General features: G+C 44.6%; 1 protein-coding gene across 2 annotated transcripts in view; it reads right to left on the bottom strand.

Moving 5' to 3' along the window:
- The window catches only part of LOC120921655, a 62,395-nt gene extending 42,494 nt beyond the window's left edge, over positions 1–19,901 (bottom strand). Inside the window, exons 1-3 of one of the 2 annotated variants that reach the window (XM_040334169.1) lie at positions 19,751–19,836; positions 12,413–12,634; positions 3,365–3,694 (exon numbers count right to left, since the gene is read on the bottom strand). In XM_040334169.1, coding sequence (XP_040190103.1) covers positions 3,365–3,596 — 232 coding nt within the window. In that variant the 5' untranslated portion in view covers positions 3,597–3,694; positions 12,413–12,634; positions 19,751–19,836. Of the gene's footprint in view, positions 1–3,364; positions 3,695–12,412; positions 12,635–19,750 lie in introns of both variants that reach the window. The other variant, XM_040334168.1, reaches the window with a different exon arrangement.
- Between the last annotated feature and the right edge of the window lie 797 nt (positions 19,902–20,698).

Raw genomic sequence — 20,698 nt, 5'->3', positions numbered from 1 at the left:
AAGAGAAAGAGAATTAGGTAAGAGAAAGAGAATTAGGTAAGAGAAAGAGAATTAGGGAAGAGGAAGAGGAAAATAATTAGGGAAGAGGAAGAGGAAAATAATTAGGGAAGACGAAGAGAATTAGGAAAGAGAAAGAGAAAAATGAAGAGAATTAGGAAAGAGAAAGAGGAAAAAATTGAGAATTAGGGAAGAGAACGAGAATTAGGAAAGAGAAAGAGAATTAGGAAAGAGAAAGAGAATTAGGAAAGAGAAAGAGAATTAGGAAGAGAGAAAGATAAACAAAAAGAGGATTAGGCAAGAGAAAGAGAATCAGGGAAGAGGAAGAGGAAAATAGTTAGGGAAGAGGAAAAGAATTAGGAAAGAGAAAGAGAATTAGGGAAGAGAAAGAGAATTATGAAAGAGAAAGACGAAGAGAATTAGGAAAGAGAAAGATGAAGAGAATTAGGAAAGAGAACAAGAATTAGGGAAGAGGAAGAGAATTAGGAAAGAGAACAAGAATTAGGGAAGATGAAGTGAAAGAGAATTAGGAAAGAGAACAAGAATTAGGGAAGAGGAAGAGAATTAGGAAAGAGAACAAGAATTAGGGAAGAGGAAGAGAATTAGGAAAGAGAACGAGAATTAGGGAAGAGGAAGGGAATTAGGGAAGAGAAAGAAAGATGAAGAGAATTAGGAAAGAGAAAGAGGAAAATAATTTAGAGAAGAGGAAGAGAAAGAGAATTAGGAAAGAGAACGAGAATAAGGCCCCATACACACGGGAGTATTTATCCGCGGATACGGTCCAGCGGACCGTTTCCGCGGATAAATCCTCTTGAGGATTTCAGCAGATTTTAATGCGATGGAGTGTACTCACCATCGCATTGAAATCCGCGCCGAAATCCTCTGGCGATGACGTGTCGCGCCGTCGCCGCGATTATGACGCGGCGACGTGCGTGACGCTGTCATATAAGGAATTCCACGCATGCGTTGAATCATTGCGACGCATGCGGGGGATCCCTTCGGACGGATGGATTCGGTGAGTCTGTACAGACCAGCGGATCCATCCGTTGGGATGGATTCCAGCAGATGGATTTGTTCTGCATGTCAGCGAATATCCGATCTGCTGGAATCCATCCCAGGGGAGAAATATCCGCGGAAACAGATCCGCTGGAGTGTACACACCATAGGATCTATCCGCTCAAACCCATTTGCTGGGATTTATCTGCGGATGGATTCTATGGTGTGTATGGGGCCTAAGGGAAGAGGAAGAGAATCAGGTCCCATACACACCATAGAATCCATCCGCAGATAAATCCCAGCAAATGGGTTTGAGCGGATAGATCCTATGGTGTGTACACGCCAGCGGATCTTTATCCGCGGATATATCTCCCCTGGGATGGATTCCAGCAGATCGGATATTCGCTGACATGCAGAACAAATCCATCTGCTGGAATCCATCCCAACGGATGGATCCGCTGGTCTGTACAGACTCACCGAATCCATCCGTCCCAAGGGATCCCCCGCATGCGTCGCAATGATTCAACGCATGCGTGGAATTCCTTATATGACAGCGTCGCGCCCGTCGCCGCGTCATAATCGCGGCGACGGCGCGACACGTCATCGCCAGAGGATTTCCGCGCGGATTTCAATGCGATGGTGAGTACACTCCATCGCATAGAAATCTGCGGAAATCTTTGAGAGGATTTATCCGTGGAAACGGTCCGCTGGACCGTATCCGTGGATAAATTCTCTCGTGTGTATGGGGCCTTAGTCAAGAAGAGAAAGAGAAAAATCAAGAGAATTAGGAAAGAGAAAGAGAAAAAGAATTAGGGAATAGGAATAGCAAGAGAATTAGGAAAAAGAAGGAGAATTAGGGAAGAGAAAGAGAGGAAGAGAATTAGGGAAGAGGAAGAGAGGAAGAGAATTAGGGAAGAGAAAGAGAGGAAGAGAATTAGGGAAGAGGAAGAGAAAGGGAATTAGGAAGAGAAAGTGAAAGATGAAGAGAATTAGGAAAAAGAAAGAGGAAGAGAACGAGAATTAGGAAAGAAAACGAGAATTAGGAAAGAGAACGAGAATTAGGAAAGAGAAAGAGAATTAGGAAAGAGAAAGAGAATTAGGAAGAGAGAAAGATAAAGAAAAAGAGGATTAGGCAAGAGAAAGAGAATCAGGGAAGAGGAAGAGGGAAATAGTTAGGGGAGAGGAAAATAATTAGGAAAGAGAAAGAGAATTAGGAAAGAGAAAGAGAATTAGGGAAGAGAAAGAGAATTAGGGAAGAGAAAGAGAAAGACGATTAGGAATTAGGAAAGAGAAAGAGAATTAGGAAAGAGAAAGAGAAAGACGAAGAGAATTAGGAAAGAGAAAGAGAAAGACGAAGAGAATTAGGAAAGAGAAAGATGAAGAGAATTAGGAAAGAGAACAAGAATTAGGGAAGAGGAAAGAGAACAAGAATTAGGGAAGAGGAAGAGGAAGAAAATTAGGAAAGAGAACAAGAATTAGGGAAGATGAAGTGAAAGAGAATTAGGAAAGAGAACAAGAATTAGGGAAGAGGAAGAGAATTAGGAAAGAGAACAAGAATTAGGGAAGAGGAAGAGAATTAGGAAAGAGAACAAGAATTATGGAAGAGGAAGGGAATTAGGAAAGAGAACAAGAATTATGGAAGAGGAATAGAGTTAGGGAAGAGAAAGAAAGATGAAGAGAATTAGGAAAGAGAAAGAGGAAAAGAATTAGAGAAGAGGAAGAGAAAGAGAATTAGGAAAGAGAACGGGAATAAGGGAAGAGAAAGAGAGGAAGAGAATTAGTCAAGAAGAGAAAGAGAAAAATCAAGAGAATTAGGAAAGAGAAAAAGAATGAGGGAATAGGAATAGAAAGAGAATGAGAAAAATAATTAGGGAATAGGAATAGCAAGAGAATTAAGAAAAGAGAACGAGAATTAGGGAAGAGAAAGAGAGGAAGAGAATTAGGGAAGAGAAAGAGAGGAAGAGAATTAGGGAAGAGAAAGAGAGGAAGAGAATTAGGGAAGAGGAAGAGAAAGAGAAAGGGAATTAGATAGAGAAAGTGAAAGATGAAGAGAATTAGGAAAGAGAAAGAGGAAAAGAAAGAGAATTGGGAAAGAGAACGAGAATTAGGGAAGAGAAGGAGAAAGAGAATTAGGGAAAAGAAAGAGAATTAGGAAAGAGAACGAGAATTAGGGAAGAGAAGGAGAAAGAGAATTAGGGAAGAGAAAGGGAATTAGGAAGAGAAAGATGGAGAAAAAGAAAGAGAATTAGTGAATAAGGAAACCAGAACAGTCATGAGTGTGATGTCCCGCCTGGCACAATGGCCATACCTGGAAGATCTCAATATTTTTGGGCAAATCTAATATCACAAAACGTACAGAGAAAGAACTTACCGATGACCGATAATACCACCACATTGTCTCCATGATTTATTTTATTGGCAGCTCGGCAGTAATAAATTGCGTCATCGTTCCGGGTGACTCCCACCAGGGTCAGGTCCAGCTTCCCCTGTGAGATGTCTCCTGAAAAAACTGTGCGTCCTCTGAATTGAGAATCCTGATTGGAAAGGTCTTTCTGACCATTCACAGACTTGTAGACCTGCATGCTTTTTCCATCTTTTTCCATCTCCCAGACAACGAGTAGGTGTTCCAATCCTTGTATAAAATGAAACGAACATGGAAGATGTGCAGTGTCATAGGCAATGGAGGTCACTTGGATCTCACCTGTGTAGAGATAAAGAAAAAAATCAGGGAGGGGCAGCGTTAGCCAATATGACGAGTCGCCTAAGCGGTCCCTGGAAGGAAGGAGGAAGTGGTACAGGAAGTCCCACTCCTACTGGAGCCCCCACTCCCCCCCCCAAAAAAATACATGCCAAATGTGGCATGTAAGGGGGCGAGGAGTGGATTAAGCAGAAGTTCCACTTTTGGGTGGAAGTCCGCTTTAACTGGATTTGTTCTATAATCTTGAGGAAGTTGTGTCTAGGCAGATGTTAGTAGTCCAAGAACATGATGGGAGGTGTGAGGGTTTGAGAACCACCTTGGTACGGCTAGAAGAGACAATGGTGTCCTATGATGTTTAATAACTTTTTACCGGTATACCGACTGCAGAGGCTACTGAGAACTTGAAGTGATTGTAAAGCTTTGTTTCTTTTTAAATAATAAACATGTTATACTTACCTGTTCTGCGCAGTAGTTTTGCACAGAGTGGCCCTGATCCTCCTCTTCTCGGGGTCCCTCTTTCCTGCTCGTGGCCCCTTCCTCCTGTCTAGTGCCCCCACAGCAAGCAGCTTGTTATGGGAGCAGTCGAGCCGAGCTGCAGTTCCATGTGTCCATTCAGACACAGAGCTATGGTTCGGCCCACCCCCTCTCTCTCCTGATTGACTAACTAACTTTGATTGACAGCAGCGGGAGCCAATGGTGCCGGTGCTGTGGATGGTCAAGGGACTCATGGACATCGCTGGAAGAGATGGGGCTCAGGTAAGCATTAGGGGGGTTGGGGGGCTGCTGCACACAGAAGACTTTTTATCTTAATGCATAGAATGCACCTTCTGCCTTTACAATCACTTTAAGGAAACATGGAACCAGATTGATAGCTGAACAGAACTCAAGCAAGACCAAGTATGTTCTTTGCAGGACCTTTGCCTTCACACCACCTACTTCGTGTACAAGGATAACATCTACAAACAGGTACTCGGCTGTACTATGGGATCACCATTGTCTCCCGCTGCAGCTAACCTGTACATGGAGGAAAATGGAGACATTAGGCAGAAGAGACAATGGCGTCCTACAATGCCACATCACTTCTCACCTGTATTCCACTGCAAAGGATATTGAAGATGTAAGAAAATCTGAAACCAGAGAAGACCCATGACAGATGAACAGAACTCAAGCCAGACCAAGTATGTTCCTTGTTGGACCTTTTTCCCAACACCACCTGCTTCAAATACAAGAATATCTTCTACAGACAGGAACATTGCTGTGTTAATTGATTGCCCATTGGCACACCCCGTAGCTAACCTGTACACAAAGGAAGTGGAGAAGAAGGCCTACAGCCAGAACAGACAATGGTGTTCTATGATGTCAAATCATTTTTCAATTGTATACCAACTTCAGAGGCTATTAGGGATGCAAGGAAGCATCTGAAACTAGAGAAGACCATTGAAAGCCTCACAGGCAGAAGAGACAATGGTGTCCTATGATGTCACATCACCTTTCAACTGTAAACCAGCTGCTGAGGCTATTGAGGATATAAGAAAACATCTGAAACCAGAGAAGACTCATGGCAGATGAACAGAACTCAAGCCAAACAGAACTCAAGCCAGACCAAGTATGTTCCTTGTTGGACCTTTGCCTCAACACCACCTACTTCATGTACAAGGATAACTTCTGTAGACAGGAACTTGGATAGGCTACGTGATCACCATTGTATCCCATTATAGATAAATTGTACATTAAGGAAGTAGAGAGCAAAACCTTACAGGTGGAAGAGACAATGGTGCTCTATGATGTCACATCACCTGTATACCAACTGTGAAGGATATTGAGGATGTAAGAAAATCTGAAACCAGAAACGACCCTCTGACAGATGAATAGAACTCAAGCTAGACGGGGTATGTTCCTTGTTGGACCTCTACCTTGAAACCACCTACTTTATGTACAAGAATAATGTCTACAGACATAGATGTGTTATGGGACCACCATTGTCCCTGACTATAGCTAACGTGTACAAGTAGGAAAATGGAGAGGAAAGCCTTACAGACAAAAGAGACAATGGTGTTTAGTCACAAAGGCCAATGGTCACATTACTTTTAACCTGTATGCAGACTGCAGAGGCTGTCGAGGAGGTAAGAAAACATCTGAAACCAGAGAAGACGAAAGACAGATAAATAGACATCATGCCAGACCAAGTATGTTCCTTGTTGAACATTTGTCTCAACACCACCTACGTCATGTACAATGATAACTTCTACAGATAGTGGAATAAAGGAGCTATGGGATCACCATTGTCTACTACAGTAGCTAACCTAATAAGGATATCATCTACAGACATGGCTGTGCTAAGAGACCCACCCAAAGCTAATCAGTACATGGAATAAGTGGAGAAGAAGGCCTACACAGAAGAGACACCTGAAATCAGAGAAGACACATGACAGATGAACAGAATTCAAGCCAGACCAAGAATGTTCCAAGTTGGACCTTTGCCTCAACACAATCTACTTCACATACAAGGATACCTTCTACAGACAGGAACATGGCTGTTTTAAGGAATGATCCATTGCCACACCCGTAGCGAAAGTGTACATGGAGGAAGTGGAGAAGAAGGCCTACAGCCAGAAGACACCATGGTGTTCTATGGTGACAAATCATTTTACACATTTGTATACCAACCACAGAGACTATTGAGGGGGGAAACATCTGAAACTAGATAAGACCCTTGAAAGCCTTACAGGCAGAAGAGACGATGTGGGGTCCTATGATGTCACATCACTTTTCACCTGTATACCGACTGTGGAGGCCATTGGGATGTAAGGAAATATCTTAACTTGATATGACACCTGACAAGCGAATAGACCAAGTATATTCCTTGTTGGACCTCTACCTTGAAACCACCTACTTTATGTACAAAGGTAAGGTTTACAAACAGGTACATTGCTATGCTATGGGATCGCAATTGTGTCCCACTCTAGCTAGTCTGTACATGGGGAAGTGGAGAGCAAGGCCTTACTTACAATTGTGTCCTTTGATGTCGCGGCCCTTTTCACCAGTATACATACTGCAGAGGCTATTCAGATGAAAGGAAATATCTGAAACTAGATATGGCCCTTGATAGCTGAACAGAGCTCAAGACAGGCCAAATGTACAAGGATAATTTCTACAGTCTGGCACCAGGATCATGGCTGTACTATGGGAACACTATTGTCTCCTACTGCAGCTAAAATGTACATGGGAAAAGTGGAGAAGAAAACCTTACAGCCAGAAGAGACAATGGTGTCCTACAATGTCACATTGCTTCCCATCTGAATACCAACTGCATGAATGAATGAATGAAAACTTATATAGCGCAACACATGCGAACTTAATCGCCTCTGGGCGCTTGTTGTTCCTGTCTCCTTCGGTATCAAAAGAGATGAGTCTTGATCTTTCTCCTGAACGTCAAGTGGTTCTCCTCCAACCGAATGCTGGTTGGTAAAGCGTTCCATAGTCTGGGTCCTTGGACCGCGAATCTCCTTTCTCCTTTGGACTTGTAGCTGGCTTTCGGTATCTGAAGAAGATTTGATTGGTGGATCGCAGAACGCGATTGGGATTATGAGCTTTTATTTTTTCGCATACATAATGGGGAGCGTTCCCATAGATACATCTGTGCGTTAGACAGAGTGCTTTAAAAGTGATTCTGTCTTTTACTGGTAACCAGTGAAGGGTTCTCAGTGAAGGTGAGATTGATTCCCAGGGTTTTATCCCAGTCACAAGTCTAGCGGCCGTATTTTGAATGACTTGTAGACGAGCGATTTGGTACTTGGGGAGTCCGAGGTAAAGGGCATTTGCATAGTCCAATCTTGAGTTTACAAAAGCTCCCGTTACACTGCCAAATTACTGGATTATCTTTAGTCCCCCCTTGTTCCTGTGCTAGTGTGTGACATGTCTGAACTTATTGTGACCTGGAAACCTATTTGACTACTCTTGATTTTTGCTTGCCTTTGACCTCGGATTTGTACCTTGACCATTCTACTTCTTTGCCCCTTTTGTACTGCCAGATTGAAACCGACCCCGGCTTGAATCTCGTTGCCAGAATGGTTGCAAAACACTTAAAAAAATGCACGTCTACGCGTGTAATAATGCACAAAAAAAGCTTAAAATCACCAGAAAATGTCCATATGATGATACAGGAGACCACCACCAAGCCACTAGTTCAGGCATGTGGATGGTACCTGAGTCTAGATAAAAACATTTGAAATACAAGTTTTTGGTGAACACATAAAGGTGTAATAATAAAACAAAAATTCATAGCTGTCTGTCCATCGGGACTGCATGTAAATTCATTCTGTGCAAATGGGGCGAATGTTCTCTGCAATTTGAAGGCGTGAATGCGGAAAATCATGGCCACTAGATGGCACAAAATATAATAGGAAAAAAAGTCTGAACCTCAGCGCCATCTAGTGACCATAAAGTGGTATTTTCTACATTCACACATTGGAATTTCAGAATATTCAATTTTGCTCTATTCACACAAAATTATTTGCATGCAATTTCAATGAAAGGAAGCGATACAAATTATTATTATTTTCTTTTTTTTATAAATATATTCAGCGGATAAAAACATTAAATTGACTTTCCAAGCAAACATTAAAAAAAATAGGCTACAGCTCACCTCAGTGTACCTTTATTTTTGATGAATTACATGGCTTACCCGCCGCATTCTTAATAACAAGTTTCACTTCCTGTCCCGGGCCGACAACAGGGATTGGCTGATCCCACTTACGTTGTCGGTACCTGAAAGCTGTGCCGCTGTATTCTAAGTCTCTGCAGGCCGGAGCTCCTTCTTTGAGCTCTGACAAAACTCAGTCCAATGATGTCACTTCCTTCACCGACGTCCAGCTATGAGGAAAGCGTCGCCCATCCCTGACCGAGGAAAAGAATCGGGGGAGAATTAGCGGTCACGTGACCACACATAACAACAAAAATAAAACTTGATGTATGGCCAATTGTACGGTAAAAATACGATTGCGCCAACATAGCTCGCCCCATCTCTGGCCGCTGCAGCATTTGTTGCACCTCTTACTTTTGCAGCAGCAGTCTCCTGTCTGCTCCGAAATTGCTGAGATTTGTACCACCTACTACAGAACAGTGATCACTATGGGGCGCTTGCTTGGCACCTCTTCCATTCGTGAAAAGTCTCACGTACAGTGGAACCTTGGATTACGAGGATAATCCGTTCCAGGAGAATGCTCGTAATCCAAAGCACTCGCATATCAAAGTGGGTTTTCCCATTAAAGTCAATGGAAACTAAAATAATTTAGTTCCGCATTGACTTCAATGAGATGCAACACCACATGTGGCCAGAGGCGGGGGGGGCGCCAGAGAGCCTCGGAAACAGCCAGAAAGGGCCGAGGACAGCTCGGCTGACCCCGACAAACCTTGGAAAGGCTCGGGAACGTAGTATTTCAGAGTCTTTCCGAGCATTTCCAAACAGCTCCGAACGGCGCCCCCCCCACCTCAGGCCAAACGCGGTACTGCACACCCTTTTGGCCTGAATCCTGCTAGTTTTGCAAGACAACACTCACAAACCGAATCAGGATTTTTCCAAATACAGCGCTCGTATTGCAAAACGCTCGTTAACCGTGTTACTCGCAATCCGAGGTTCCACTGTACTCTTCAATGAAAGTAAGGGGCTCTGTGATTGGAGGAGGGGAAATTGTGAGTGAGTGAGTGAGTGAGTAACTTGTATAGCGCAGCAAATGCGAACTTAATCGCCTCAAGGCGCTTGTCATCCAGAGTAGTACAGATCTTTCAGAAGAGGTGGCGTTCATCTCTGCCTCTCCCAGTCGCAAAGGGCCTTGCATTCATTGAAGAGAATAAAAGTTTTTTTGATTAGAGCTGCACGATTCTGGATAAATTGACAATCACTATTTTTTTTTTGCTTAGAATATAGATCACGATTCTCTCACAAGAGAACATTGGGCTAACTTTATGGTTTAATTCTTTTTTTTTTTATTCATTGAAGTGTATTCTTTCCCCAAAAATTTTGTTTGAAAGACCGCTGTGCAAATACGGTGTGACATAAAATATTGAAAACGATCTCCATTTTATTCTCTAGGGTCTCTGCTGATATATATATACACTTGAACCTCGGATTATGAGCATAATCCGTTACAGGAGTATGCTCGTAACCCAAAGTACTCGCATATCAAAGCGAGTTTTCCCATTGAGGTCAATGGAAATAAAAATAATTTGTTCCGCATTGACTTCAATGGGATGCAATACCGAATGCGGCCAGAGGTGGGGGGCGCCAGAGAGCACCACAAATGGTCGAAAAGGCCCGAGGACACTTTGGCTCGTTTCCTGCGTCCCCGTACCTCAGGCCAACTGAGGAACTGCAGGCCAATGTTCGGATTTTCTCAGGTCCTGCACCCCCCCTACCTCAGACCAAATGAGGTACTGCAGGCCAATGTTCGACTTTTCTCGGCTCCTGCACCCCTCTACCTCAGGCCAAATGATCACTATTGTGTCCATGTAAGAGTCCAGGGCTTACTACGCATGCACCAAAGGCGCGTTGCCACAAGAGAAAATCCATGCCAACTGAGCATGCACCAAAGACGCCTCAGTGCGCCAACCCGCACCTTCACAGAAGGCCTGATGGAAAAAGGCAGGAAAATGCTCAGGAGGCACACAGAAAGTGACCTCAACCCGATGGAAAAAAGCCGGAAAATACCCAGGAGGTGCACAGAAAGTGACCTCAACCCGATGGAAAAAAGGCAGGAAAATGCCCAGGAGGAGCACAGGAAAAGACCTCAACCTGATAAAAAAAAGGTGGGAAAATGCCCAGGAGGAGCACAGGAAGTGACTTCAACCTGATGGAAAAAAAGGTGGGAAAATGCCCAGGAGGAGCACAGGAAGTGACCTCAACCTGATGGAAAAAAGGCAGGAAAATGCTCAGGAGGCACACAGGAAGTGACCTCAACCTGATGGAAAAAAGGTGGGAAAATGCCTAGGAGGTGCACAGGAAGTGACCTCAAACTTCCCTATATAAGCCCAGCCCAGACACTGCCTGTAACGGAATGGCCCGTGATACCCAGAGACTTTTGAAGGATGTGGGGTACTCCTGTGCCAGCTTCACTAATGACTCTTGGGTCTAGGATCATAGGATGACTGAGAAATGATATCATGAATTACATGAGATGGGACATTAATGATAATTCATGTATTGCAGGATATATTGACACATTACAGGTGGTTTATTCTTACCACAACAGGTCAATAGAGTCTCATTTAATGTGTAACATAGACTGTTGAGATGCTAATTAAGTCTGCTCCTAAGAGCTTTCAATGTGTATGCTAATGACATTGTTTTGTGTGAAGATACTATTGATAATAGATGTGGAATGTGACTTGTCAGCTGTAGTAATTAACTCCTCTAGATTCGGTGCCAGAAAGTCTGACCTTTCAGGGGTAGGGAATTAGCATGTCAATTATGTTTAGTAAAGGAATGTGTTTTGTGTAACAGGTAAGGATAACTTGTCGCAGAGCCAGACCGTCTGGGTAATGAGTGGTAATTAACTCACCTGAATGTCATTATCTAAAAGAATGTGGATTGAGCGGGAACTCGTTAAGCACCCATTGTGTGATGTTTTGGGTGGAGAGTTTCATTGTCCCTGTGATTACTGTAGCATGCTTTGTAACTGTATATAACAAGGCTGAGTTACCATTAAAGCATTTATTCGTTTTTGAACCAGAGACAGAGCTGTGTGTGTCTCGTCCTTCTGGGAATTCTAATGGATCGTGTCTGTTGGATTGTTGGAGTGTCGGATAAGCTTTCTTGGGTTGGTGGAATGGAATATCGTAAACGGTGTTAACCCCTGACCGTTACACTGCCAAATTACTGGATTATCTTCAGTCCCCCCTTGTTCCTGTGCTAGTGTGTGACATGTCTGAGCTTATTGTGACCTGGAAACCTATTTGACTACTCTTGATTTTTGCTTGCCTTTGACCTCGGATTTGTACCTTGACCATTCTACTTCTTTGCCCCTTTTGTACTGCCAGACTGAAACCGACCCCGGCTTGAATCTCAACCATTCTTCTTCTGATTAACCCTTCTGTACTTCTTTTCCAGAATGGTTGCAAAACACTTAAAAAAATGCACGTCTACGCGCGTAATAATGCACACAAAAAAGCTTAAAATCAACAGAAAATGTCCATATGATGATACAGGAGACCACCACCAAGCCACTAGTTCAGGCATGTGGATGGTACCTGAGTCTAGATAAAAACATTTGAAATACAAGTTTTTGGTGAACACATAAAGGTGTAATAATAAAACAAAAATTCATAGCTGTCTGTCCATCAGGACTGCATGCAAATTCATTCTGTGCAAATGGGGCAAAGTCGAATGTTCTCTGCAAATCGAACGCGTGGATGCGGAAAATCATGGCCACTAGATGGCAGAAAATATAATAGGAAAAAAAAGTCTGAACCTCAGCGCCATCTAGTGACCATAAAGTGGTATTTTCTACATTCACACATTGGAATTTCAGAATATTCAATTTTGCTCTATTCACACAAAATTATTTGCATGCAATTTCAATGAAAGAAAGCGATACAAATTATTATTATTATTTTTTTTATAAATATATTCAGTGGATAAAAACATTAAATTGACTTTCCAAGCAAAAGTTAAAAAAAAAATAGGCTACAGCTCACCTCAGTGTACCTTTATTTTTGATAAATTACCTGGCTTACCCGCCGCTTGCTTTATAACAAGTTTCACTTCCTGTCCCGGGCCGACAACGGGGATTGGCTGATCCCCCTTACGTTGTCGGTTCCCCGAAAGCTGTGCCGCTGTATTCTAAGTCTCTGCGGGTCGGAGCTCCTTCTTTGAGCTCTGACAAAACTCAGTCCAATGATGTCACTTCCTTCACCGACGTCCAGCTATGAGGAAAGCGTCGCCCATCCCTGACCGAGGAAAAGAATCGGGGGAGAATTAGCGGTCACGTGACCAAACATAACAACAAAAACAAAACTTGATGTATGGCCAATTGTACGGTAAAAAAACGATCTCCATTTTATTCTCTAGGGTCTCTGCTGATACATATACACTTGAACCTTGGATTACAAGCATAATCCGTTCCAGGAGAACGCTCGTAACCCAAAGTACTCGCATATCAAAGCGTGTTTCCCCATTGAAGTCAATGGAAACAAAAATAATTTGTTCCGCATTGACTTCAATGGGATGCAATACCGAATGCGGCCAGAGAGCGCCGAAAATGTCCGAAAAAGGCCAGAGGACACTTTGGCTAGTTTCCCGCGCCCCCGTACCTCAGGCCAAATGAGGTACTGCAGGCCAATGTCCGGCTTTTCTCGGGTTCCTGCACCCCCTCCCTCAGGCCAAATGAGGTACTGCAGGCCAATGTCCGGCTTTTCTCGGGTTCCTGCACCCCCTCCCTCAGGCCAAATGAGGTACTGCAGGCCAATGTTCGGCTTTTCTCGGCTCCTGCATCCCCCGTACCTCAGGCCAAATGAGGTACTGCAGGCCTATTTTTGGCCCTGCTCGGCTTCTGTTGCCCCCCGTACCTCAGGCCAAATGAGGTACTGCAGGCCTATTTTTGGCTCTGCTCGGCTTCTGTTGCCCCCCCGTACCTCAGGCCAAATGAGGTACTGCAGGCCTATTTTTGGTTCTGCTCGGCTTCTGTTGCCCCCTGTACCCCAGGCCAAATTAGGTACTGCAGGCCTATTTAGCTTGAATTCTGCTCGTCTTGCAAACCGAGTCAGAATGAAAAAAAAAAAAAAGTTGCTTGCCAATTAAAACGCTCTCAAACTAAGCTGCTCTTAAACCGAGGTTCCACTGTATGTATATATATATATATATTATGTTTGAGGGTTCCAAGTAATTTTCTAGCAAAAAATATAGATTTTAACTTGTAAGCAACAAATGTCAAAAAAAGGCCTGGTCCTTAAGTGGTTACACTGACCTCATTTACAGACCGAAGCTCATCCCTTTGATGTAAATTTTTAGAACCAAATGGTACAATGTTTCTTTTTATCTCAGCCCTGAGCAATGTTGTGATAAACTGTGCCAGCTGTGAGCAGATTACGGCTCTGCACAGTTTACATGAATCGTTCCCTGTTATAGGGAACGACGATCAGTGACGTCACGCCTACAGCCACGCCCCCCCTACAGTAAGATATCCCTCCCTTAGGGCACACTTAACCCCTTAACGCCACCTAGTGGTTAACCCCTTTCACTGCTATTGTCATTTTCACAGTAATCAGTGCATTTTTATAGCATTTTTTGCTGTGAAAATGATAATGGTCCCAAAAATGTGTCAAAATTGTCCGATGTGTCCGCCATAATGTCGCAGTCATGAAAAAAAAAAAATCGCTGATCGCCGCCATTAGTAGTAAAAAAAATAAAAAAAAAGTAATAAAAATGCCATAAAACTATCCCCTATTTTGTAAACGCTATAAATTTTGTGCAAACCAATCGATAAACGCTTATTGCGATTTTTTTTTACCAAAAATATGTAGAAGAATACGTATCGGCCTAAACTTTTTTTTTATATCTTTTTGGGAATATTTGTTATAGCAAAAAATAAAAAATATTGATTTTTTTTCAAAATTGTCGCTCTATTTTTGTTTATAGCGCAAAAAATAAAAACCGCAGAGGTGATCAAATACCACCAAAAGAAAGCTCTATTTGTGGGGAAAAAAAAGGACGCCAATTTTGTCTGGGAGCCACGTTGCACGACCACGCAATTGTCAGTTAAAGCGACGCAGTGCCGAATCGCAACAAAGGGGCAAGGTCCTTAACCTGCATATTGGTCCGGGTCTTAAGTGCTTAAACAGTTTGTAAAGTCTTTTTTTTTTTTTAATAGAAAGTCTAATTTTTTTTTAGTTAAAAATAATAAACATATTATACTTACCTGCTCTGTTGCAAGGGATTTGCACAGAGCAGCCCCGATCCTTCTCTTCTCAGGTCCCTCTTTGGTATTTCTGGCGCCTCCCTCCTGTTGAGCGCCCCCCACAGCAAGCAGCTTGTTATGGGGGCACCCGAGTCGAGCCGCCGCCCCCTGTGTTCATTTAGACACGGAGCCACAGCCCGGCCCCCTCTTCTTTCTCTCCTCATTGACTGACTGACTTTGATTGACAGCAGCGGGAGCCAATTGTGCCATGATGCTGTCTAAGCCAATGAGGAGGGGAGTCCCGGGCAGCTGAGACACTCCTGTAACATCGCTGGAGAGAGATGGGGCTCAGGTAAGTATGGGGGGGGTTGGGGGGCTGCTGCACACAGAAGGCTTTTTATCTTAATGCATCGAAAGCACCTTCTGTCTTTACAGCCCCTTTAAATGCCACAGGAAAATCCTGTCGGTCTCAAAAAAAATAATATAAAAAAAAAAAATTATGTACAGTGGAACCTTGGATTACGAGTATAATCCGTTCCAGGGGAATGCTTGTAATCCAAAGTACTTGCATATCAAAGCGAGTTTTCCCATAGAAGTCAATGGAAACGAAAATTATTTGTTCTGCATTGACTTGTCAATGGCATGCAATACCGCATGGGGCCAGAGGTGGTTGGGGCACCGGAGAGCCTTGGGAACACTCGGAAAGGCCCGGGGACAGCTCAGCTGACCTCGGAAACCCTTGTAAAGGCTCGGAAACACCCAGGAACTGAGTATTTCCGAAAACGGCTCCGGCGCCCCCGCACGTCAGGCCAAATGCGTTACTACACGCCCCATTAGCTTGAATTCCGCTCGTTTTGCGAGACAACACTCTCAAACCGAGTCAGAATGTAAAAAAAAAAGTTGCTCGTCTTTCAAAATGCTCGTTACTCGTAAACTGAGGGTTCCACTGTACAATGTTGCATGACTGCAGTAATTGTCAGTCAAACGATCACAGTGCTGAAAACTGATAAAAGTCCTAGACAGGAACGGGTATTTGGGTTTATTCACGTGGCAGGGGCACGTAGTCTGCTGCATTCAGAGGCGGCTTAAATGCCACCAATAGATGCAGCAACGTTCTTTTGCTACGGCCGCCTACAACCCGGCCAATTAGCTGAAGCCAGTGGCCCGGATTCAGATACATTGGAGTATTTATCGGCGGGGTGTAACGTATCTCAGATACGTTACGCCGCCGTAAAATAGGGCGCAAGTTCCGTATTCAGAAAGAACTTGCGCCCTATGTTACGGCGGCGTAACGTCTGTGGTCCGGCGTAAGCCCGCCTAATTCAAATGTGGATGATGTGGGCGTGTTTTATTTAAATTAATGGTGACCCCACGTATTTGACGTTTTTTTAACGAATGGCGTTCGTGAAAGAATCCCAGTGCGCATGCTCGAAATTCCGCCGCAAATCGTTAATGCTTTAGACATGAACGGAACTTACGTACAGCCCTATTCGCGAACGACTTACGCAAACGACGTAAAATTTTCAAAATTTTACGCGGGAACAACGTCCATACTTAACATTAGCTACGCCTCATATAGCAGGGGTAACTTTACGCCGAAAAAAGCCGAACGTAAACGACGTAAAAAAAAAATGCGCCGGGCGGACGTACGTTTCTGAATCAGAGTATCTACCTAATTAGCATATTCCTCGCGTAAATATACGGAAGCGCCACCTAAATAAATATGCAGCCTAAGATACAACGGTGTAAGACACTTACGCCGGTCGGATCTTAGGGAAATCTATGCGTAACTGATTCTCTGAATCAGTCGCATAGATACGACAACGCAACTCAGAGATACGACGGCGTATCCGGAGATACGCCGTCGTAACTGCTATCTGAATCCGGGCCTGTGTGTGTTCAGCCAGAGCTCCAAGGCAGTAAGTGGAGGAGCTTACGGCTGTATGCTGGTCGGTTGGAGGCTCTATCGCCGTGTGAGCCGTGTGAGCAGCCATGGTGCCGGCCATCGACTGATTCCTGCCAGCAGCTGCCCCAGGCCGTCCATCTGAATGTAGCCCGAGGTCTCTTTCAGGTAGACGATCGGGGAGGGAGGGGGAGGCAGTGGAAAAACATATTATATGATTGGAATTTTTGAAAAAAATGCATTGTGAGTCTTGTTTACTTGCTGCACTTTAGCACAAGTTATAGGGGCAGATTCAGGTACCTGCGCGCCTAGTTACGGCAGTGCAGCGTATCTTATTTACGCTACGCCGACTCAACTTACAGGAGCAAGTGCAGTATTCACAAAGCACTTGCTCCGTAAGTTGCGGCGGTGTAGCGTAAATGGGGCCGGCGTAAGTATGTAACAATCAGTATTTGCGCACACTCGTGGAATGGCGTGAAACTTCGTTACTTAAAAATCTCCATAGGCGACGCTTTAAGGGCCAGATTCTCGTAGATCGGCGTATCTTTGTGCGGGAGTAACGTATCCTGGCGCGGCTTTTTTTGTCTATTTATGTATCCTATTTACGTTACGCCTCCGCAACTTTTACAGGCAAGTGCCGTATTCTCAAAAGAAGGTTGCGGTGGCGTAGCGTAAATAGGCCGGCGTAAGCCCGCCTAATTCAAATTGTGATGAGGTGGGCGTGTTTTATGTAAAATAAACCATGACCCGACGTGATTGACGTTTTTCACGAGCGGCGCATGCGCCGTCCGTGGACATATCCCAGTGTGCATTGCTCCAAATTTGCCGCAAGGACGTATCGGTTTTGACGTGAACGTAAATGACGTCCAGCCCTATTCACGGACAAGTTACGCAAACGACGTAAAATATTCAAAATTCGACGCAGGAACGACGTCCATACTTAACATTGGTACGCCGCATGTACGCCACCATATAGCAGGGGTAACTTTACGCCGGGAAAAGCCTAACGTAAATGGCGGAACTGTACTGCGTCGGCCGTGCGTACGTTCGTGAATTTGCGTATCTAGCTGATTTACATGTTTTGACGCGTAAATCAGCGTACACGCCCCCTAGTGGCCAGCGTAAATATGCAGTTACGATCCCACGGCGTAAGAGACTTACGCCGGTCGGATCTGATAGAAATCAATGCGTAACTGATTCTAAGAATCAAGCGCATAGATACGAAAAAAGGGGGGTTGCCATCCGGGGGCCCTGGGGACCCCCGTACCCCTAAGAAAAAAAAAATTGGCCTTTTAATAAAAAATAAAAAATATATATATTAGAAAAAATATATATTTTTTATAAAAAATAAATAAAAAAAAGGGGGGTTGCCATCCGGGGCCCTGGGGACCTCCGGACCTCTAAAAAAATAAAAAAAAATGGCCCTTTGATAAAAAATAAAAATATATTAAAAAAATATATATATTTTTTATAAAAAATAAATAAAAAAAGGGGAGTTGTCATCTGGGGCGCTTTTTTTTTTTAAAGGGGGTTGCCATCCGGGCCCCTGCTGTCCCGGGGCCCGCTTCAACAGGGCCAGTTGTACTGGCTTATCAGCGGCCCTGCTTCCAGGTACCCGGGCATGACGTCATAACATCGCGCCCGGGCCTCCGACGGTCATAGAGATGACCGATGACCATCTGGTCACCAGTCATCTCTATGCCTCCCATCCGGCTGACGGCAATCCTTTCTCCGGGCCCCTGATGGCACGGAAGAGTCCAGAGAAGCACCGGATGGCGGCGGGAGGGGAGGGGGGGATGTCCCCTCCTGCCGCCTATAAGAACGATCAAGCGGTGGAACCGCCGCTATGATCGTTCTTACGGTGCGCAGGATCGCCGCCAGGAAGAAAATGATATCTGAATGATGCCTCTAGGTGCCCCCATCATTCAGATATCACCGCACAAAATACACCCGGGATGGGAGATCCCCTTTTTGGACGTCATATGACGGCGTGCGGTTTTGAAGTGGTTAAATCATTAAAAAAAAAAATCGAAAAAAATAAAAAATAAATAAAATATTGGGGTAGATTCAGGAGCGATTTACGCCGGCGTATCCATAGATACGCCGCGTAAATTCAAAGTTGCGCCGGCGTATCTACTTTCTGTATTCAGAAAGCAAGATACGCCGACATTGGCCTAAGATCCAACTGGCGTAATTCTATTACGCCGTCGTATCTTAGGGTGCATTCTCACGCTGGCCGCTAGGTGGCGCTTCCATTGTTTTCGGCGTAGAGTATGCAAATTACCTAGTTACGCCGATTCACAAACGTACGTGCGCCCGGCGGTAGTTTTTTACGTCGTTTACGTTAGGCTTTTTCGGCGTAACGTTGCTCCTGCTATTAGGAGGCGCAGCCAATGGTAAGTATGGCCGTCGTTCCCGCCTTGAAATTTGAATTTTCGACGTCGTTTGCGTAAGTCGTTCGCGAATAGGGCTGGACGTCATTTACGTTCACGTCGAAAGCAATGCGCCGTTCGCTAAAAACGGAAATAACGCGGGGTCACCATCATTTAAATAAAACACGCCCCCCCCCTTACACATTTAAATTACGCGCGCTTACGCCGGCCCCATTTACGCTACGCCGCCGCGACTTACGGAGCGAGTGCTTTGTGCATACTGCACTTGCTCCTGTAAAGTTGCGGCGGCGTAGCGTAAATACGATACGCTGCGCCGCCGTTAGATTGCGCGCCCCTACCTGAATCTACCCCAGTGTTTGAAAAAACCGCGGCGCAAATACCGTGTGACATTATCGCAACGACCGCCATTTTGTTCTCTAGGGTCTCTGCTAAAAATATATATATAAACATTTTTTTTGGGGTTCTCTTATTAATTTTCTAGCAACAAATACCGATCGTTACATAATTGTAAACAACAAGTGTCACAAAGGGCGGGGATGGGCGTGGTTATATATAAAGTCAGGAAGAGATGACAAATGACAAGGCGGTGTGGGCGGGGCGTGAACCCCCGCCCACTGATGATTAATCGTGAATCGTCGACCCCTCCCATCTATAGTTGTACCAATCACACTCCCGTCTCCTTCCAGGTCCCGCCCACTCTGCTTATTGGTGGTCTATTATTATAATATAACAATGCGTACATATTTCCTATACACGGGGGGCGGGGTGTATCTATGACGGAGGGGGCGGGGCGTATCTAGGACGGGGCGGGGTCACTGCGGGCGGATCTATATATATATATATATACAGGGTAGAGAGCGGCACCTCCACTCACCCCAGCACACGGCGCCCAGCAGGAGGAGCCCCGCGGCCGGGTAGGTCGGCTTCCTTTTCCACCAGGACATCGGAGGTCGGTGAGAGCGGAGCCCCGTTACAGTCCCGATTCCTGTGTTTGTAAACAAGTCTGACCTCCCAGCCAAACAGCCAATCAGATCGGGGAGAGGGGCGTGTCTTTAGGGCGGTAAACACATAAGCCTGGCCTCCCACCCAAACAGCCAATCGGAGCCCTGGAAATCGGGGAGAGGGGCGTGTCCTTGGGTGGGGTAAATACAGATATTACGTCACGTGTATTCAACGTCTAGGGGGAGGCGTGTATAAGGGGGGCGTGTTCTTCCTGTAAATAGAAAGTGAAACTAATTGGTTCCCGGTGATCTGACGATATGGTTCCGGCTATCGAGATGGTCCCTGTCACTCCTATTCACTAAAGGCAAGATTTTTATTTATTTTTTAAATAACAAGGGGCTAGATTCAGCATTGATTTACGCCGGCGTATCAATAGATACGCCGCGTAAATTCAAAGCTGCGCCGGCGTATCTTCTTTTTGTATTCAGAAAGCAAGATATGCCGACATTAGCCTAAGATACGTCTGGCGTAAGTCTCTTACGTCGTATCTTAGGGTGCATATTTACGCTGGCTCTTCAGTCGTTTTCGGCGTAGAATATGCAAATGACCTAGATACGCCGATTCACAAACGTATGTACGCCCGGCGCAATTTAGTTACGTCGTTTACGTTAGGGTTTTTCGGCGTAACGTTGCTCCTGTTATTTGGAGGCGCAGCCAATGTTAAGTATGGACGTCGTTCCCGCTTCGAAATTTGAATTTTTTACGTAGTTTGCGTAAGTCGTTCGCGAATAGGGCTGGACGTAATTTACGTTCACGTCGAAAGCAATGACGATTTGCGGCGGAATTTCGAGCATGCGCACTGGGATTCTTTCAAGAACGG

The sequence above is a fragment of the Rana temporaria genome, assembly GCF_905171775.1.
Source record: "Rana temporaria chromosome 2 unlocalized genomic scaffold, aRanTem1.1 chr2l, whole genome shotgun sequence".
NCBI lineage: Eukaryota > Metazoa > Chordata > Amphibia > Anura > Ranidae > Rana > Rana temporaria.
This window is presented reverse-complemented; position numbering and strand designations above follow the sequence as displayed.